Source organism: Mustela nivalis, assembly GCF_964662115.1.
Source record: "Mustela nivalis genome assembly, chromosome: 20".
In the NCBI taxonomy this organism is placed as follows: Eukaryota; Metazoa; Chordata; class Mammalia; order Carnivora; family Mustelidae; genus Mustela; species Mustela nivalis.
The window spans coordinates 7,018,995-7,041,913 of NC_139039.1; the positions used below are offsets into that span (position 1 = coordinate 7,018,995).

At 35.8% G+C, this 22,919-nt stretch overlaps 1 protein-coding gene across 3 annotated transcripts in view; it reads right to left on the bottom strand.

Annotated features, from left to right (window-relative positions):
• The window catches only part of LOC309855241 (A disintegrin and metallopeptidase domain 3-like), a 110,230-nt gene that overhangs the window by 35,846 nt on the left and 51,465 nt on the right, over positions 1-22,919 (bottom strand). For all 3 annotated transcript variants that reach the window (XM_082715330.1, XM_082715329.1, XM_082715331.1), the window contains 5 exons: positions 20,304-20,375; positions 19,907-20,073; positions 18,737-18,818; positions 16,786-16,922; positions 229-418 (listed from right to left, as the gene is read on the bottom strand). In XM_082715330.1, coding sequence (XP_082571456.1) covers positions 229-418; positions 16,786-16,922; positions 18,737-18,818; positions 19,907-20,073; positions 20,304-20,375 — 648 coding nt within the window. The remainder of the gene's footprint in view (positions 1-228; positions 419-16,785; positions 16,923-18,736; positions 18,819-19,906; positions 20,074-20,303; positions 20,376-22,919) is intronic.

Consider the following 22,919-nt stretch of genomic DNA (forward strand, 5'->3'; position numbering starts at 1 on the left):
CATGCTTGAGGTGATATTTACAGGATTAATGTTACCAATGTAACATTTTCAAATGCTTCAAATTCAGGATGAGACAGTTATCACATGCCCCATATCCCTGTATCTTAGATGTTTAATTAAATGGTAGCCGCATTTCAACAACAGTCCTCCTGTATTACATCTCTATTGAGAAGACTACATGAGAAACAAAAATAAATCTTTAGATGAGTTAAAATGTTTGTCACTAACCTCTGCAAGGCCACAATCACATTGTTCAGGAGGTTCCAAAATTCCATTGCCACAAGCTGCCACAACTCTTCCTTGGTAAACCATTTCTGAAACTGTTTTATTCTGAAGACACTCAAATTCAGGCTGTGAAGCCATACGTTTAAATTCATCCATGTTGCAACTGCTAAAAAACTTGACACCATGGGAATGTCTAAAAATAAATTATATTCCTCAGATAAATGGAATAAAATCACTATAAAGCAACACTCTGAAGTACTGACAAGTATCAAAAATTCTGTAATACTGCACTTACAGAGGAGCCAAGAAGGAAGGGAGAGGATTTTTATCTTTAATACAAGTTGTAAATAAAAACAATAGTTTTATTTCTATTGCGATTCAATACTAGACATCTAGTAAGTAGAGGGAGTTAAGATGACATGAGTTAAAATATATTAAAACACATATAATGATTGCCACACCAAAAAATACCTCTCTTTAAATATGTCCTATTATTATTTTCATTATGATTGCCAACATCACAATTATAAGCACTATTAAAAGCATTAATTATAAGAAAATGAAACACACTAGAAAATTTATGTGGAAAACTGAAGAAATAACAATGGTTGATAGTGTCACAAGAAAAACCAGAATTTTTTGTATTTTGATAACAAAATTAATTAAAATATCTCAATATTGATTATATAAAACATATAAATCTAGGATTCCTTTTATTTTGTTACCTTTTGAAATATTTCTGTACTTCTACATGTACTATTTAATGAATTTTTATTTAATTTTGTAACAATATAAAACTTAGAGAAATGGCATGAAAATAGACCAAAGAAAAAATCTTCCCAAAAAAATGAAGAATAAGTTGCCAAACATGATTCTAACAACTCTAAATATTTTAACATATAATTACTGCATAGACATTAATTCAAAAAAAGACCCTTCAAAATTGGGAGACATTTGTACAGTACAAATACCTAATCTTCAGATTTATCCAGATTTCACCAACATCACAATATTGGCACTTTACAGCAAACAGATCCAATTGAGAGTCAACCATTGCATTTTTTTTTTCAATTTTTTCTACAAATTTTTATTTAAATTTCAGGAGGTTAACATGAAGTGTAACATTGCTTTCTGGCACAGAATTTAATGATTCATCTCTTACATGAAACACCCAGTGGTCATCACAACAATGCCCTCCTTGATATTCAACACCCATTTAACCCATCACCCCCCCAACCTCCCCTCCAGCAAACCTCAGTTTATTTTCTACAGTTAAGAGTCTCTTTTATGGTTGCCTGTTTCCCCCCCAAGTTCACTGTTTTATTTCTTAAATTCTACATGCAAAGGAAATCATATGGCATTTGTCTTTTTCTGACCGACTTATTTGGTATAGAATAATACTCTCTAGATCCATCAACATCATTGCAAATGGCAAGATTTCATTCTTTTAATGGCTGAGTAATATCCCATTGTGTATATATACCACATCTTCTTTAGCCATTCACAGTCAGTGGCCATTGGGCTCTCCCCACAACTTGGCCACTGTGGATAATGCTGCTATTTAAACCTCGGAGGGCATGTATCCCATCAAATCAGTATTTTTGTATCCTTTGGGTAAATACCCATTATGCAGCTTCTGGATCAAAGGATAGTTTTATTTTTAACTTTTTGAGGAAATTCCATACTTTTCTCCAGATTGGCTGCAGCAGTTTGCATTCCCATCAACAGTATAAGGGGTTCCCCATACTCTGCATCCTTGCCAACATCTGTTTTCTTGTGTTGTCAATTTCAGCTATTCTGACAGGTGTTAGGTAATATCTAATTGTTGTTTTGATTTATATTTCCCTGGTGATGTTGAGTATATTTTCATGTGTCCATTAAACATCTGGATGTCATCTTTGGAAAAGTGTCTGTTCATGTCTTCTGTCCATTCTTTAACTAGATTATTTGTTTTTTGTGTGTTGAGTTCACTGATAGGTACTTTATATTTTTGAATACTAACCTTTCATCAGATATGCCTTTTGCAAACATCTTTGCCTATTCTGAAGAATGACTTTAGTTTTGTTGATTGTTTCCTTCACTGTGCAGAAGGATTTATCTTGATGAAATCCGAGTTCATTTTTGCTTTTATTTCCCTTGCCTCCGGCAAAGTGTCTAGTAAGAAGCTGCTACGGCTGAGGTCAAAGAAGTTTCTGCCTGTGTTCTCTAGTAATTTGATGGTCTCAGGTCTCACATTTAGGTCTTTCATTCATTTTGAATTTACTTTTGTGTATGGTATAAGAAAGTGGTCCAGTGTCAAACTTCTGCATATTACTGTCGAGTTTTCCCAGCACCATTTGTTGAAGAAATTCTTTCCATTCGATATTCTTTCCTGCTTTGTCAAAGATTAGTTGACCATATAGTTGTGGGTCCATTTATGGGTTTTCTATTCTGTTCCATTGATCTCTGTATCTGTTTTTGTGCCAGTACCATACTATCCTGATGATTACAGCTTTGTAATATAGTTTAAAGTCTGGAATTGAGATACCTCCAGGTTTACTTTTCTTTTTCAGGATTGCTTTGGTTATTCAGGGTCTTTTGTGGTTCCAAACAAATTTCAGGACTGTTCTATTTTTGTGAGAAAGGCTATTGGTGTTTCATAAGGATTGCATTAAGTATGTAGATTTCTTTGGAGAGTATAGACATTTGAACAATTGTCAATTGTTACAGACATTTTAGCATTTTGTTACTCCAGTCCATGAGCACTGGACTCCAGTCCAGTGTCAAACTTCTGCATATTACTGTCGAGTTTTCCCAGCACCATTTGTTGAAGAAATTCTTTCCATTCGATATTCTTTCCTGCTTTGTCAAAGATTAGTTGAGCATGGACTGTTCTTCCACTTCTTTGTCATCTTCAATTTCTTTCATCAGTGTTTTAGAGTTTTTAGAATACAGATAGTTTCCCTCTTTGGTTAGGTTTATTCCTAGGTATCTTATGGTTTCTGGTGCAACTATAAATAAAGTTGGTTCCTTGATTTCTCTTTCTGATGCTTCATTATTGGTGTAAAGAAATGCAACAGATTTCCATATATTAATTTGTATCCTGCCACTATATTAAATATATGTATCAGTTCTGCCAATTTTTTGGTGGGGTCTTAGTTTTTCTTTTTTTTTTTTTTTTTTTGAGATTTTATTTATTTACTTGACAGAGACAGAGAGATCACAAGTAGTCAGAGATGCATTCGCCCTGCTGGGCAGAGAGCCCAATGCGGGGCTCAATCCCAGGATCCTGAGACCATGATCTGAGCCGAAGGCAGAGGCCTTAACCCACTGAGCCACCCAGATGCCCCGTCTAGGTTTTTCTTATAAAGGTATAATGCTGTTTGCAAATAGTGGAAGTTAAGACTTCTTCCTTCATTATTTGGATGCTTTTTATTTCTTTTTGTTGTCTGATTGCTGAGGTTAGGACTTCCAGTACTATGTTAAGTAACTGTTGAGAGAGGACATTCCTGTCTTGTTCTTGACCATAAAAGAAAAGCTCTTAATTTTTCCCCATTGAGGGTAAAATTAGTGGTGGGTTTTTTGTATATGGCCATTATGATTTTGACATATGTTCTCTCTATCAAGAACAGATGTTGGCAAGATGGCGGAGAAGTAAGTAGCAGGCAGAGGCTACATCAGGCAGCAGAAGATCAGCTAGATAGACTATCTAAACATTGCAAACACCTACAAACCCAACGGGAGATCAAAGAGAAGAAAAACAGCAATTCTAGAAACAGAAAATCAACCACTTTCTCATTCACGGAGAAGTGAATCCAAAGCGACAGGGAGGGGCTGGCTCCCGGCAAGAGGCAGAGCAACGGAGCACAAAATTGGGACTTTTAAAAGTCTGTTCCGCTGAAGGACATCGCTCCAGAGGCTAAACCAGGTTGAAGCCCACACAGGGTCAGCATGGCCCCAGGTTCCATAGGGTCACAGAAGAATCGGGGGTGTCTCAGTGTCGCAAGAGCTTGCAGGTATTAGAATGGGGAAGCCAGCTACAGAGAGCCGAGGAATGAGCTCTCAGCTCAGGGCTACCTGAGTGAGCTTGGAGCGCGGCCGGAGGCCAGGGAGACAGGAGTTATTGGGCGCTATTCTCTGAGGGCACACTGAGGAGTGGGGCCCTGAGCTCTCGGCTCCTCTGGGCCGGAGACTAGGAGGCCGCAATTTTCCTTCCCATCCTCCGGAACTCTACGGAAAGCACTCAGGGAACAAAAGCTCCCAAAAGTGAACCGGAGCGAATTACTCAGCCCTGCCCCTGGTAAGGGCGGTGCAATTCTGCCTGGGGCAAAGATACTTGAGAATCACTACAACAGGCCCCTCCCCCAGAAGATCAACAAGAAATCCAGCCAGAACCAAGTTCACCTACCAAGAGTGCAGTTTCAAGACCAAGGAGAGAAGCAGAATTCCAGAGAAGGAGTACGCAAAGCACTGAACTCCTGGCTTCTCCCCATGATTCATTAGTATTGCAGTTAATTTAATTTGTGGGTTTTTTTTTTCAATTTTTTTTTCTGCTAAATTTTTTTTTAACTTTTACCCTTTTCTTTTTTAACGTTTTGTAACTAGTTTATCTATATATATATATATATATTTTCTATTTTATATTTTTCTTTATTTGTTTTCTTTTTTTAATTGTTTCTCTTTTTTTTTTCTGAGCCTCTTTTTATTCCCTTTCTCCCCTCTCACGATTTGGGGTCTCATATGATTTGGTTAAAGTGTATTTTCCTGGGGTCTTTGCCACCCTTTTAGTATTTTACTTGCTCCTTCATATACTTTTATATGGACAAAATGACAAGGCGGAAAAATTCACCACAAAAAAATAAATAAATAAATAAACAAGAGGCAGTATCGAAGGCTAGGGACCTAATCAATGCAAACATTGGTAATATGTCAGATATAGAGTTCAGAATGACGATTCTCAAGGTTCTAGCCGGGCTCGAAAAAGGCATGGAAGACATTAGAGATATAAAAGCCCTTTCTGGAGAAATAAAAGAACTAAAATCTACCCAAGTTGAAATCAAAAAAGCTATTAATGAGGTGCAATCAAAAATGGAGGCTCTCACTGCTAGGATAAATGAGGCAGAATAAAGAATTAGCGATATAGAAGACCAAATGACAGAGAATAAAGAAGCTGAGCCAAAGAGAAAAAAACAGCTACTGGACCATGAGGGGAGAATTCAAGAGATAAGTGACACCATAAGACGAAACAACATTAGAATAATTGGGATTCCAGAAGAAGAAAGAGAGAGGGGAGAAGAAGGTATATTGGAGAGAATCTCTTAATATGGTAAAGGGAAAAAGCATCAAAATCCAGGAGGTGCAGAGACTCCCCTCAAAATCAATAAGAATAGGTCCACACCCCGTCCCCTAATAGTAAAATTTACAAGTCTTAGTAACAAAGAGAAAATCCTGAAAGAAGACCAGGAAAAGAAGTCTATAATATACAATGGTAAAAATATTAGACTTATCCACAGAGACCTGGCAGGCCAGAAATAACTGGCATGATATATTCAGAGCACTAAGCGAGAAAAACATGCAGCCAAGAATATGATATCCAGCTAGGCTATCATTGAAAATAGGAGGAAAGATAAAAAGCTTCCAGGACAAACAAAAACTGAATGAATTTGCAAACACCAAACCAGCTCTACAGGAAATATTGAAAGGGGTCCTCTAAGCAAAGATAGAGCCTAAAAGTAGGAGATCAGAAAGGAACAGAGACAATATACACTAACAGTCACCTGACAGGCAATACAATGGCACTAAATTTATATCTCTCAATAGTTACCCTGAATGTTAATGGGCTAAATGCCCCAATCAAAAGACACAGGGTATCAGAACGGATAAAAAAACAAAACTTATCTATATGTTGCTTACAAGAAACTCATTTCAGACCCGAAGACACCTCCAGATTTAAAGTGAGGGGATGGAAAACAATTTACCATGCTAATGGACATCAGAAGAAAGCTGGGATGGCAATCCTTATATCAGATCAATTCGATTTTAAGCCAAAGACTATTTTAAGAGATGAGGAAGGACATTATATCATACTCAAAGGGTCTGTCCAACGAGAAGATTTAACAATTTTAAATATCTATGCCCCTAACATGGTAGCAGCCAATTATATAAACCAATTAATAACAAAATCAAAGAAACACATTGACAATAATACAATAATAGTAGGGGAATTTAACACTCCCCTCACTGAAATGGACAGATCATCCAAGCAAAAGATCAGCAAGGAAATAAAGGCCTTAAAAGACACACTGGATCAGATGGACATCACATATATATTCAGAACATTTCATCCCAAAGCAACAGAATACACATTCTTTTCTAGTGCACATGGAACATTCTCCAGAATAGATCACTTCCTGGGTCCTAAATCAGGTCTCAACCGGTAATAAAAGACTGGGATCATTCCCTGCATATTTTCAGACCACAATGCTCTGAAGCTAGAACTCAATCAAAAGAGGAAATTTGGAAAGAACCCAAATACATGGAGACTATACAGCATCCTTCTAAAGAATGATTGGGTCAACCAGGAAACTAAAGAAGAATTGAAAAAAATCATGGAAACAAATGATAATGAAAATACAATGGTTCAAAATCTGTGGGACACAGCAAAGGCAGTCCAGAGAGGAAAATATATAGCAGTACGAGCCTTTCTAAAGAAACAAGAAAGGTCTCAAGTACTCAACCTAACACTACACCTAAAGGAGCTGGAGAAAGAACAAGAAAGAAACCCTAAGCCCAGCAGGAGAAGAGAAATCATAAAGATCAGAGCAGAAATCAATGAAATAGAAACCAAAAAAAAACCAATAGAACAAATCAATGAAACTAGGAGCTGGTTCTTTGAAAGAATTAATAAAATTGATAAACCCCTGGCCAGACTTATCAAAAAAAAAAAAGAGAGAGAGAGAGAGAAAGGACCCAAATAAATAAAATCATGAATGAAAGAGGAGAGATCACAACTAACACCAAGGAAATACAAACAATTATAAGAACATATTATGAGCAACACTACGCCAACAAATTTGACAATCTGGAAGAAATGGATGTGTTTCTAAAGACATATAAACTATCACAAGGCAACCAGGAAAAAATAGAAAACTTGAACAAATCCATAACCAGTAAGGAGATTGAAATAGTCATCAAAAATCTCCAAACAAAAGCCCAGGGCCAGACAGCTTCCGAGGGGAATTCTACCATCATTTAAAGAACTAATTCCTATACTCCTGAAACTGTTCCAAAAAATAGAAATGGAAGGAAAACATCCAAACTCATTTTATGAGGCCAGGATCATCTTGATCCGAAAACCAGACAAGGATCCCAACAAAAAAGAGAACTTCACACCAATATCCATAATGAACACACATGCAAAAATTCTCACCAAAAACTAGCCAATAGGATTCAACAGTACATTAAAAGGATTATTCACCACGACGAAGTGGGACTTATTCCAGGGCTGCAAGGTTGGTTCAACATCCGCAAATCAATCAATGTGATATAATACATGAATAAAAGAAAGAACAAGAACGATATGATACTCTCAATAGATGCTGAAAAAGCATTTGACAAAGTACAGCATCCCTTCCTGATCAAAACTCTTCAAAGTGTAGGGATAAAGGGCACATACCTCAATATTATCAAAGCCATCTATGAAAAACCCACCACAAATATCATTCTCAATGGAGAAAAACTGAAAGCTTTTCTGCTAAGGTCAGGAACACGGCAGGGATGTCCATTATCACCACTGCTATTCAACATAGTACTAGAAGTCCTAGCCTCAGCAATCAGACAACAAAAGGAAATTAAAGGCATCCAAATCGGCAAAGAAGAAGTCAAACTATCACTCTTCACAGATGATATGATACTATATGTGGAAAACCCAAAAGACTCCACTCCAAAGCTGCTAGAACTTGTACAGGAATTCAGTAAAGTGTCAGGATATAAAATCAATGCACAGAAATCAGTTGCATTTCTCTACACCAACAACAAGACAGAAGAAAGAGAAATTAAGGAGTCAATCCCATTTACAATTGCACCCAAAACTGTAAGATACCTAGGAATAAACCTAACCAAAGAGGCACAGAATCTATACTCAGAAAACTATAAAGTACTCATGAAAGAAATTGAGGAAGACACAAAGAAATGGAAAAATGTTCCATGATCCTGGACTGGAAGAACAAATATTGTGAAAATGTCTATGCTACCTAAAGCAATCTACACATTTAATGCAATTCCTATCAAAATACCATCCATTTTTATTCAAAGAAATGGAACAAATAACCCTAAAATTTATATGGAACCAGAAAAGACCTCGAATAGCCAAAGGAATATTGAGAAAGAAAGCCAAAGTTGGTGGCATCACAATTCCAGACTTCAAGCTCTATTACAAAGCTGTCATCCTCAAGACAGCATGGTACTGGCACAAAAACAGACACACATAGATCAATGGAACAGAATAGAGAGCCCAGAAATAGACCCTCAACTCTATGGTCAACTAATCTTCGACAAAGCAGGAAAGAATGTTCAATGGAAAAAAGACAGCCTCTTCAATAAATAGTGTTGGGAAAATTGGACAGCCACATGCAGAAAAGTGACATTGGACCATTACCTTATACCACACACAAAAATAGTCTCAAAATGGATAAAGAACCTCACTGTGAGAAAGGAATCCATCAAAATCCTTGAGGAGAACATAGGCAGCAACATTTTCAACCTCAACTGCAGCAATGTCTTCCCAGGTACATTGCCAAAGGCAAGGGAAGCAAGGACAAAAATAAGATCAAAAGCTTTTGCACAGCAAAGGAAACAGTCAACAAAACCAAAAGACAACTGGCAGAATGGGAGAAGGTATTTGCAAATGACATATCAGATAAAGGGCGAGTGTCCAAAATCTATAAAGAACTTAGCAAACTCAACACCAAAGAAAAAATAATCCAATCAAGAAATGGGAAGAAGACATGAACAGACATTTCTGCCAAGAAGACATCCAGATGGCCAACAGACACATGAAAACATGCCTCACATCACTCGGCATCAGGGAAATACAAATCAAAACCACAATGAGATATCACCTCACACCAGTCAGAATGGCTAAAATTAACAAGTCAGGAAATGACAGATGCTGGCGAGGATGTGGAGAAAGGGGAACCCTCCTACACTGTTGGTGGGAATGCAAGCTGGTGCAACCACTCTGGAAAACAACATGGAGGTTCCTCAAAATGTTGAAAATAGAACTACCCTACAAGCCAGCAATTGCACTATTGGTTATTTACCCTAAAGATACAAACGTAGTGATCCGAAGGGGCACGTGCACCCAAATGTTTATAGCAGTAATGTCTACAATAGCCAAACTATGGAAAGAACCTAGATGTCCATCATAGATGAATGGATAAAGAAGAAGTGGTATATATACACAATGGAATACTATGCAGCCATAAAAGAAATGAAATCTTGCCATTTGCGACAACGTGGATGGAACTAGAGCGTATCATGCTTAGTCAAATAAGTCAGTCAGAGAAAGACAACTATCATATGATCTCCCTGATATGAGGAAGTGGAGATGCAACATGGGGGGTTAAGGGGGTAGGAGAAGAATGAATGAAACAAGATGGGATTGGGAGGGAGACAAACCATATGTGACTCTTAATCTCAAGAAACAAACTGAGGGTTGCTTGTGGGAGGGGGTTGGAGACAGGGGGGTGGGGTTATGGACATTGGGGAGGGTATGTGCTATGGTGAATGCTGTGAAATGTGTAAACCTGGTGATTCACAGACCTGTAACCCTGGGGATAAAAATACATTGTATGTTTATAAAAAAATAATAATAATTAAAAAATTTAAAAAAAAAAAGAAAGGATGTTGTACTTTGTTAAATGATTTTTCTGCATCTACTAAGAGGTTCATATTGTTCTCCTTATCAGAGTCGTGTGTCACATTGATTGCTTTGTCTATGTCAAACTACCCTGCCAGCCCAGGTCCCACTTGGAGGTGGTGAATAATTCTTTTAATGCACTGTTAAATCTGATTAGCTAGTATCCTGTTGAGAATTTTGGCATCCATGTTCATCGGGGATATTGGCCTATACTTCTCTTTTTTAGTGTAATCTTTGTCTGGTTTTGGAATCAGGGTATGCTGGCCTCATATAATAAATGTGAATGTTTTTGTTTCATTTCTATTTTTTGGTATAGTTTAAAAAGAATAGGTTTTAAGTCTTCCTTAAATGTTTGGTAGAATTCACCTTTGAAGCCAACTGGCCCTAGACTTTTGTTTGTTGGGAGATTTTTGATTACTGGTTCAATTTCTTTGCTTGCTTTTAGTTGTTTTAGTTTTCTATTTCTTCATGTTTCAGTTTGGGTAGTTTGTATGTTTCTAGGAATTTATCCATTTTTTTTCAGATTGTTCAATTCATTGGCATATACTTTTTCATAATATTCTCTTATAATAGTTTGGATAGTTGTGGTATTGGTTATTTCTTCTCTTTCATTTGTGATTTTTTTAAAAAAATTTGTGTCCTTTCTCTTTTTTTCTTGATCAGTCTTGCTAGGGGGTTATCAATTTCATTAATTTTTTCAAGGAACTATCTCTTAGTTCATTTATTTTTTAAATTTCTATATTATTTTTTCCTGCTCTGATTTTTAATATTCTCCCTTCTTCCATCAGCTTTAAGCTTCATCTGATGTTCTTTTTCCAGCTCCTCTATGTGTAAGATTAAGTTGCTTGCTTAAGATTTTTCTTGCTTCTTGAGGTAGGCCTATATTGCTATATATTTTCCTCTTATGACCACTTTGCTGCATCCCAAAGGTTCTGGACCATCGTGCTTTCATTTTCATGCGTTTTCTTATTTCTTCTTTAATTTCCCGGTTAACTTATTCATTCTTTAGCAGCATGTTGTTTAACCTCCATGTATTTGTGGTCTTTTCCAAGTTTTTCTTGTGGTAGACTTCAAATTTCATAGAGTTGTGGTCAGAACATATGCATGGTATGAGCTCAATCTTTTTGTGCTTGCTGAAGGCTGACCCAGTATGTGATCTATCCTGGAGACTGTCTCATGTGCACTCAAAAAGAATGTATATTCTGCTGCTTTAGGATGAAGTGTTTTGCGGTCCATCTGATCCAGTGTGTCATTCAAAGCCATTGTTTCCTTGATTTTCTGTTTAAATCTATTCATTGGTGTAAGTGGAGGTGTTGGAGTCCCCTATTATTATTGTATTATTATTAATGAGTTTCTTTCATGTTTGTTATTGTTTTACTTATTCATGTGCCCCCATGTTGGAGAAATATAGATCTACCTTTGTTACATCTCCTGTTGGATAGTCCCCTTTCTTAAGATACACTGCCCTTCTTCATCTCTTCTATAGATTCAGTTTAAAATCTATTTTTTCTGATAGAAGTCTTACTACTCTGGCTTTCTTTTAACATCTGTTGGCATGTTAAATGGTTTGCCATCCCCTCACAATCTGCATATGTTTTTAGGTTAAAAATGAGTCTCTTGTATGTAGCATATAGATGTGCCTTGTCATTCTAACACCCTGCCTTGTGATTGCAGTGTTCAATCCATTTAGAAAGTATTGTTGATAGATATGTATTTAGTGCCATTTTATTATTTGTTTTTGCCATTGCTTTTGGAGATTTTCTCTGTTCCTTTATAGTCTTTGTCACCTTTGGTCTTTCCTTCCCACTCAAAATGTCCCCTTTAATATTACTTGCAGGGCTAGTTAGTGGTCAAGAACTTCAGTTTTTGTTTCTCTGGAAAACTCTCTCTTCTTCTATTCTGAATTACAGCCTTGTTGAACAGAATATTTGTGGCTGCAAATTTTTTCCACTCAGCTTGTTGAATATATTGTGGCACTTCCTTCTAGCTTGCCACAGTCCTGTGGAGACATCTGCAGCTCACCCTATGGGTCTACCCTTGTAAGTTAGGGAGTTCTTTTGTCTTGCTGCTTCAGGATTTTTTATCACCATATTTTGCAAATTTAACTACAGTATGTCTTAGTATTGCCTTGCTTTTGTTGATTTTAATAGGAGTTCTCTCTGCCTCCTGAATTTGGATTCCAGATTAGGGAAGTTTTCAGCTATTATTTCCTCAAATAAACTTTCTGGCCCCTTTTCTGTCTATTCTTCCTCTGGGACTCCTCTGATATGAATGTTACTACACTTGACGGAGTCATTGATTTCCCTAGGTCTATCTCATAACGCATAATTATTCTTTCTTTTGGTCAGCTTCATTTTTCCCCATTTTTCTCTCTTCCTTATCACTTATTCATTCCTATCCTTCTTCCATCATTCTGGTCATTATATCCAGTTTGTTCTGAGTCTTGGTTATGGCATTTTTCATTTCTGATTTTTTTTAATGCTTTTATCTCTGTGGTGAGGACCACCCTGAAGTCTTCCATTCTTTTCTCAAGCCAGCAAGTATTCTTACATTTGTTCTTTAAATTATCCATCAGGCATTTTACTTACATCTGTTTCACTTAGATATCTGATTGTGACCTTTTCTTATTCTTTCTTTTGAGAAGAATTCCTCTGTCTTGGCATTTTGTCTAAGTCTCTTTTCTTCTTCTGTGCATTATGGAAGTCTGTCATGTTTCCTGCTCCTGAGAGTAATGGCCTTATGAAGAAGAGGTCATATAGTGTCCAGAACCTGGTGCTTCAAAGAGTGTCTCTGGTGTGGGCTGTATGTACTCTGCTTCTGTGTTTTGGCTGCTCTATCCTCTAGGAATTCATTTGCAGAGGCTGTCCTTGGTGGGAGTGGGAAGTGTGTGCACCTTGTCCAGAGTGTGGTGGGTTTTAACAAGGTGTGCTTGGTCCGCTTGTTAAATAAGACCTGATGCTACTTCCAGGAGGACCAAACCCTGAAGAACTCTGTTCAGGGGACTTGGTGCGTGCAGGGGTTTCTGCTGGTTTTCTGGGGAAGGGCCCACTGGGCTGGGACAAAGGCACACTTGCCTGAGAAAAGCAGAGCACAGGTGGATGGGGCTTGGTGTAAGCAGCTTAGGCAGTCAATGTCAGTGCTGTGCTATTTACTGAAGCTGGTTTATGCTGTAGGGCAGGGAAGGGAAATGGCACCAGCCAGCTCCTTTGTCCCCAAAGAGGGGTCTCCATGCTTGTTCTTAGGCAAACAGTCCTAGAAGAGCAAATAATCTCCCCTTTCAAATGCCAGGTGTTTTTCAGATATGCTATTTTCACACTGTCTCTGGGTTGTTTGCCTGCCTGGAGCACCACAGTGCCCTTTGGGTTCTGTCCCAGTAAAGCCTACTGACTTTTAAAACTCCAAACTTTTGGAATATGCTATGGTGGGGGCTTGTGCTTATCTTTTTGGGGAGGGTCTGACCCTGCTGGGATGGATGCAGTTTTGACTGAGAAGGGCAGTCACACCAGAGTGCAGGGAAATGGGATTTGGAACAAGCAGGCTAAATAGTCAGAGTCCATCCAGGTTAGCCTCCCTCAGCAGGTGTCTCTGTGCCTATGCAGGGGTCAGGAGATGAAAGCATGGGGAGGTAGAGTTGGGGTTGGTGTAGGAAATGGTGCCTCCCAGCTCTTTTGTCCCCAGAGGGTCATCTCTGTGACTACCACCTCTTACAGAAGAGCTCTGGGAAGAGTGAACAGTTTCCCATGTGCACCTTTAGATGATCCTCCTGATCATTTGCTATCTGCCGCCAGAGTGCTGGCTTGCCTTTTCCCCACAAGTAGGGTAGGCCCTCAGGGCTTTATCCCAGCTACACTGGCCATCCTTTTAAATTGCAGTCTTTGAGGCCCGCTGGTTGCAAAAGCTTACAAAAATCAGCCCCTCTGGTTTTTTCAGCCAGTGGATTTGGGGAAGTGTTCTTTCTGCTTGTTTCCCTGCACATTCCTCACCCCTATTTTATCTGCTACCATGACTCCCTCTCTGCAGCACCTGGAATCCATTTCTTCCCCAATCCATGTCTCTCCTACCATCTTCCATGTGGCCTCTTCTCTCCCTGTAGTTGTGCGGTTTGTTCTGTCAGTTGTCAGGTTGACTTCTTGGGTGTTGACAGTGGTTTGATAGTTACTTAGTTGTGTTCAGCTACTTGACAAGCCTAGGGTCTTCCTGGTATGCTGCCATTTTAGCTCCTCCTCAAACATTGCATTTAATTTTCACGTCTCCTAAGTTTAGTTACCTACAATTTTGTTGTTGTTGTTGTTGTTGGGTTACATAGTCATGGAAAGTTTTGTGATTATAGACTGATTATTTGGTAGAATGTCTCTCAGTTTAGGACTATAAAATGTTTCCTCATAATTAAACTGAGGTTTGTATACTGGCAACATTATCACAGCAGTGTTGCTGAGTCTGATTCATTGCATTCAAACAAATAGCACAGGATTTTAATTTGTTATATTACTGATGATAGCCATTTATATGAGTATGGAATCATGTTTTCCTATCATGCTAAATGGATTATAATCCATTACTATCACTATTATTTATAAGATTCAGATTCCCACATATTTGACTATTGGGACCTGGCTTTTGTGTCCCTTCGCTAAGTCTCCATAATTCTTTAAATACTTCCTAATTTTCTCATACAACATGTTCCAAGCTCATTTTTATTTTCTTCAGTTTAGAACTGGAATCAATCATTCCTCCAAAGTGCCCCAGATCTTTTCGGTGAGTATTTTTAAAACATGATCTGGGTGATATATGTGCTATTGTTACTAGATATTTTTTTAAGAGCTGAGATCAAGGCAATGCTAGCATCTTAATTAATGTTCACAGCTCCTTTGCTCTTACCTACAGTTTGCTATATCCTCCCCAGTTCTGGCTCCTGCAGCTTACTGATACTTCAGTCTCAGTAGGGACATCTTCTCAGGGTATGGCTTAGCCAATTATTTCTAAGGTCAGTAAGATTTTAAAGTCCTTAGTGTCCTCCTATTTTGGTTCCTGCTACACAGCTACTTACTTCATGCTACTTAGTTTTTTGTTAGTGAATTGGTCCCATCTACTGGTATTTTTGGTGCATTTCAGTTTGGGAAACTTGAGAAATATGTTTTTGCCTTTTTGTTTACTTTCCTAGTTTCATTCTGTATTTTGTGGGAGAATTAGGGGAAGCTAAAATACAATACTGATACTTTTACCATTTGATTTCCACCCTCTGTCTTATTCTTAAAACATATACCTCCCTAGGTAAGACTCCATCCTATCTCGGTCCATGTTTCTAATATTTCCTTCCTTCTGTTTCTTCTCACGGTATGTCACTGGTTTCTCCTCAATTATTCAGCCCATAAATATGAGAAGTACCCTTATCACTCTCAACTTCTTTTTAAATGACCTGTTCATGGTTTTAACTTCCACCAATAAAAACTCACACATTTTAAATTCCTTGTCCTCAGGTCAGGACCTATATAAATGTGCACTTAATTCCAATGCATGACTCAGAATCCCCAAATTAATATAAACTTTACCTTATGTACAAAACATTCCTCCTTATAGTCCCAGATATTTTTTCTTTCTTTTTTTTTTTTTTCATTTTTATCCCTCTCTCGATATTCTTAGTCTAGTCTGTTGACTTTTTCAAACTTCTTGTTATTTAAGCACCACTTCGTTTGCTGGCTTGACAAGTTTTCAACAAGCCCTTTACATGAGCAAATTCACATCTCTCATAACTATTTCCTCAGAAAACTTTCCTTTATCAGAAAGTTTCTTCTTGGGACACCTAGGTGGCTTTGTTGGTCAAGCAGCTGCCCTTAACTCAGGTCACGGTGCCAGAGTCCTGGGACTGACCCCTGCATCAGGCTCTCTGCTTAGCGGGAAGCCTGCTTCTCCCTCTCCTTTGCTTGCTGCCGTGCTTACCTGTGCTCTCTTTCTCTCTGTCAAATAAGTAAATAAAATCTTAAAAAAAAAAATTTCTTCTCCCCGTGTATTCCCTATTTATTTCCTTCCTCGCACCTATCATACACTGTTTATACTTTGTTCTTAGGTCTACTTTTAAATTTTCAGACCCTGATAGGTTAAGATATTTATGACATATCTATCTTGCTAGCCATTTATAAGACTAACACAATCCTGCAAAGTAGATGCTTATTACGTATTTTTAGAATGAATTAAATTCACCTCAAGAATTTAGGTGAACCCCCAGAAAGTCATCATCAACACTCATTTTCTCTGTAACACTGAATGTAGAAATATTAAGCACATTTTCTGCGATATCAAATACTCCTCTTTATATAAGACAAAAACAGAGAGGGAAGCAAACCACAGACTCTTCAGTCTAGGAAACAAACTGAGGGTTGCTGGAGAGGAGCTGGGTTGGGGGATGAGGCACTAAGGGGGGGTACCTGATGTAATGAGGATGGGTGTTATATGCAATTGATGAATCACTAAATTCTACCCTGAAACTAATAATACAGTATATGTTAGCTAAATTGAATTTAAATAAAAATTAAAATAAATAAACAAGTACATTATGTATTTAATAAAAATATTCCAACTCAAGTTGTATTGCAAGATATTATACAAGTGACTGCTACATACATTTCCCAGAAAAAGACACAGATTTGATAAAAATAAAATCTTACATTGCTTCAGAATTCATTATGCATGTAGTTCCTGGACAGTAACAATTGTAGATATCATCGTATGTTAATCCCAGATTAATTGCAAGCAACTGTACCATAACAACTGAAAATGCATCTAAAGTTATCATCTTTGGATACTAAATGCAAAAAAACAAAACAAAAAAAAACAGAATTGTTGCCTAAATTATTTCATCTCTTTGATCTTTTCTTTTTGGCCATATTACCTAAGTGCAAACACAAATTTAAGAAACTCCTATGCTCATTATTTTCTTAGGGATATGGAAAATAAGGGAAAAATAGGTAAATTTTGTTTTTATTTTTGAGTTATTGCATTTTTAATCCAAATGGAACTGACATAAACCAAAATAAGATTGTTATCAAATGCTTTTATTACATATTAAATTCCAATAAGCTTTAAAAGTTTTTTGAGAAGAATATGCACTGTTTCAGTAATTATATTATTTTTTAAGAAACACTTAGAAAAAAATATAAAGATTCTAAAGGGTTGAATTTGCAATCAGTTTTGACTTCAGAAATAGTTTAGGGAGAAAGACAAATTAATTTTTTTAAAAAAGCAGAATACTATAACACTTTGCAAGTAGCATTTTTGTATTTAAAAAAATGGGAAGTAATAAGGGCAGCAAGACACAAATCCCTGGTGAAGTATAATCTTTTTACTATCCCCACAGTTTTCCTTTTTTCAGCTCATATAGTTGCACTCATACAGTATGTAGCCTTTTCAGATTGGCTTTTCTCACTAATCACTATGTACGTAAGTTTTCTCCATGTGTTTTCACAGCTTGATGCCTCACTTTTAAAAAAAAAAATCATTGGATAGTATTCCTTTATATCAATTTACTCCAGTTTGTTTATCCATTCATCTGCTAAAGAACATTTGGTTGCTCCCAATCTTTGTAAATTATGAATAGCTCCTATACACATTCATGCAAGTTTTTGTGTGGATCTAAGTATTCAACTCATTTGGGAAATGCTGAAGAGGACAGCTATCTGATTATATACTTAAAGAAAAAAAAAAGACTAAGAACTTGAATGGATACTTTTTCCAGAGATAATACACAAAAAGCAAAAAGTGTATGAAAAGATGTTCAGTAGCACTAGTAATTATAGAAGTGCACACTGAAACCATGATGAAATATCACCTCATACGACTTAGGATAGTTGGTATTAAAAAACAACAATAACAGAAAATAACATGTTAGGAAAGATGATGAATATAAAATGTAAACTGCTAGTAGGATTATAAAATGGAGCAAACACCCTGAAAATAAGTATAATGGTTCCTCATGATATTAAAAATAGAACTGACAGATAAATGGATTTAAAAAGTCATATATGTGTGTGTATACATATATACATATGAATATTCACATATATATTAAATTCACATATACATGAACATTATTCAGCCATAAAAAGAATAAAACCCTGCCGTTTGCAACAACATGGATGAATGTGGATGAAATTATGTTAAGTGAAAGAAGCTGGACATAAAAAGATAAATGTTATATGATTTCTCTTATATGCAGAATTTTAAAATGTCATACTCACAGAAACAGAGTAGAATGGTGGATTCCAGAGGCTAGATTGTGTGGAAAATGGGGCAAATTGGTTAAAAAAAAAAATACAAATATTCATTTATGTGAGATAAAATGTTCCGAAGATCTGTTTCACAACAATGTGAACATATTTGGCACTATTGAATTATACACTTAAAGCTAGTAAAAATGGTAAATTTTATGTTATTTGCATTTTACCACAATAGCAAAAAACTTTTAAAATTATAACATTTTAGTTTCAAAATCTAAAAAAAAGGATACTCAGAAAAATTTGTCAAAACATCATGACAAATATACTATACATATTTTGTTCCTTGAAGTGGATGTTTCAAAATATATAGAATTTACTGAATAGATGGAAATAAAATGCATACCAGAGCAATTCCTGCAGCAAAATTTGGATTGCATGCCATTCCATGATATGTTGCTCCCACATAATCAACATGGTCCCTATAACTAAATAATAAAATTTTTATTCTTAATAAATTCATCTTAAATTATTACTAACTTAATGACATTTTACAAATTGGATTTCTCAGTTAAGCTATTTTTTTTAAAATACAAAATATTACATGTCACATCTTGTGCTTTCAATCATTTTGTATTTGGGTAATCTACCACAGTTCCTACAAAGTTCTAAAGTCTACTTTAACATTTTATGATACACAGCCCAAAACCCAGTGGTTCCTAATCCTCCCAAAGTATTAACCACTACTGTTGCTGGCACTGGATAGATATAATTTGAAAATGTACAAGTCAGGTTAGCTTACTGCCATGATTTGCACATAGTGAACCCCTAAAGCATGTAAAATATGTTGGAGTGGAGGAAAGGGAGACGAGGAGACAGAATACCAGTAGACTCATCAAGAAAAGAAGATCTACAGTATATCAAATGTCCTCATACATTTCAATCCTTAGTTATTGTAGCTCCTGAGCCTCCAAACCTGACCCTAAATTCCACAGGAAACACCAATAGATTTATAAATCTATTGCATGTTATTCAAATCTTCAGAATTTTTATTATTTCCATCTCAACAATTAAAGTGTTAACAGAAACCTATATAAAAAAACTCTTGAAAAAAATAGTGCAAGTTAGTTAAATAGAGACACCTTGGGTCAGTATAGCTATATAAGATGGTAACCATATTATTAATCTGACATATTTTAACTAGCATTATATACAATTATTGCATTCTGTTAACTAATTTATATTATACTTAAAGTTCAAATGATAGTTTCAATTATTTATCTCTGAGAAAATCTTTAAATCATTGAGTCCCCCTGTTTATCTCGATGCGTTCCTCGAGATAATTTTCAAGTTTCTTACATTTCCATAGATAAAAAAGCCTAGTGGAGAATAATGACTTACTATGACTTAGTGTCTTACATTGTTTTCAGAATTTTGTATTTTGCATTTTGTCAACATAAAGTGCATATAATCCTTTTTTGAAGTGTCTTGTCATTACATATAACTCATATATATAATCTTGATAGCTAATAAAATAATTCGACAAACTTTATGTCAATACAAATAAGGCACTTACATTAATAAGTATGCCATATCATGGGATCTTTGAAATAAAAATTGTTCTTTCCATGACACAAATCTTTGTAGTACTTCATTAGCATCCCCACTAAGTGAAATCTTATTTTGATCTGACCAGAGTTCCAAAGAAGTTAGTATAATAGTTATGTTGAGCTGGGAAAACATCTGAAAACAGAAGTTACATAATATATAGTTTTTAGGTAATCATAAATATAACATTCTAAACATAATGCTAATATATTCAATTTACTCTTTTTTAGAGATGAAATCTATTCATTGATGTATGAAACCAGTTGGTAGGATTGCAGTTTTTACAAACTGGATATGCTATTAATACAAACAATATTACTGCATTAATAGGAATGTTTCTTTCTTAAATAAAAAATAATACTTACAGTGTTGATTACACCAAAGATATGGACAACTTTCTCAGCTGCAACTGCCACTTCAGAACCCATATAATTGTACTGAAAGACAAATTTTGTTTCTTAATCACTGGTGAAAATTACTGAATTATCACATTTTAAATGGATATAAAATGTTAAAATAATGCAGTGCTCAAGTGAAAGAAAAATAAATTAAGATTTACCAAGTACTTAGTAAGTTTTAGGTATAAACCTAGAGACTCTATATATTAATCAATAATCTTAAAATAAGAAGGTTGTCATTTACTTCCTCTTCACACATACAGAAAGTAAGAGCCAAAATTTAAGTTTACAAGATCACAGAACTACTGAAAATTAGAACCTCAGTGGGGCGCCTGGGTGGCTCAGTGGGTTAAAGCCTCTGCCTTTGCCTCAGGTCATGATCCCAGGGTCCTGGGATGGAGCCCTGCATCAGGCTCTCTGCTCAACAGGAAGCCTGCTCCCTCTCTCTCTCTGCCTACTTGTGATCTCTGTCAAATAAATAAATAAAATCGTTAAAAAACAAAACAAAACAAAAACAGACCTCAAGTTCCCAACTAACTAAACTACTAAGTTGTGGGGTGCCTGGGTGGCTCAGTGGGTTAAGCCTCTGCCTTCAGCTCAGGTCACGATCTCAGAGTCCTGGGATTGAGCCCCACAGCAGACTCTCTGCTCAGCAAGGAGTCTGCTTCCCCCTCTCTCTCTGCCTGCTTCTCTGCCTACTTGTGATCTCTCTCTCTCTATCAAATAAATAAACTCTTTTTTTAATAAAAAGTCTTTTTTTTTTGATTGCCATCATGTGTCTTCATCCCACTAAAAAATGACTATATATCCTGGATAAATAGTGCACTTTCTAAACAAAGAGCTCTGAGGACCATTATAGCCAGTAATGTCAAGAATATGTCTTAATTCAAAGGAATAGAAATCATAATATTTTCTCTAAATATTTCTAATTATGTGTATGTACACATTTCTAAGTGTTAGCAGAAAACATAAAAAGCAGCAACTTTGTATCATCAGTAATCTTCAAAAAGTCTGCTGAAAACTACTAACAGAAAATAAAATGTAATGGATACTATTCTCTGATTTGGACAAAAGCAGATGTTATCCTCCTAGGTCCTTAGAGACTATTTATACTTTGCTATTTTTCTGTATGTAACCTTTCCTAGCACAATGCAGCATGTGTGAGATGAATGAAGGTGATCCTTTGCAAAACTGAACACATGAAAAGCAAGACAAAAGAATATAAAAACATGACCATGGAAATAAATCCTTGTATGTCAATAATCACAAATTATCAACAGAAAAAATATTAGTTAAATGACAGAAACTTTTTTAAAAATCCACTATATGCAATTAAAATAAAAACCTCTAAATTATGAGTACATAGAGTTATTGAGTCAAAACATTAAAATATATATCAGGAAAATAACAGACAATATATATACTACATTATAATTACATTAATGTGAAAAAAAAGCTTAAAAGCAAAAATAATATCACAGTGCATTAAAAAATATTCAATTATTAAGAAAGATGGAAGCATTCTAAACTTCACTATAACTAACAGCTTAGCAACAAAATGTCTTAAACAAAATTTAACAAAATTATAAGTAGAAATTAACTTTTATAGTGAGGGATTTTTACATAGTTCTCTCAATCATTAATCGATCAAGCAAATTAATAATAAATATAAGTGTTCAGGTTAAAACAAAATTTAGATATAATATGTATATGTAAAGCGTACATAAAACAATGAGATTTTTTTTTCAAATATACACGGACGTTTTACATAAATTGACTTATATTAGGCCATAAAACAATTGACTATAAAACATATATAGATCACACTGTCCAACCACGATACAATTCAAGTACAGTAATACTTAGTGTTATTTGATAAAAAATACTTATAGTAATACTTGACAAAAAGTATTTTAATGATGTTATTTTTTCTTGCATGGGTAACTATAAAAGTTCCATGATGCAATTTACAACTTACTGTCAAATACAGAGAGCACAAGTAATACTGGGATATAATGTTAAACAATAAATGCAAGTAAAGAGAATATAGGTGTTCTTCCATTATTGTCATTCTTACAACTTTTATGAAAGCTTAAAATATTTCTAAGTAAGCTGTTGAAAAAAATGAAGATAAGGAACACGTGGGTTGCTCAGTCAGTTAAGCATCTACCTTTAGCTCAAGTCATGATCTCAGGGTCCTGGGATCAAGCATTGGGCTTCCCTGCTCAGCAGGGGAGTCGGTTTCTCCCTCTCCCTTTAAGCCTCCCCCTGCTTGTGCACTCTCTCTCTCAAATAAATATTTTTTTTAAATGAATATAAAATAAAGATAATTTCATATAAACAAAAACTGAAGAAATTTCATCAACAGGCTAATAAAAATATCAGAAACAAAGACATACAAGATGGAATGAAAATTTTTATCTTGGAAATGTTAAAACATAGGGAAAAATGAAATGCTTTTTCCTTTCCTTAATTTCTTTAAACACTTGAATAATTTTAAAAAATTCATCGTATGGGGGTGACTGGGTGGCTCAGTGGGTTAAGCCACTGCCTTCAGCTCAGGTCATGATCTCAGGGTCCTGG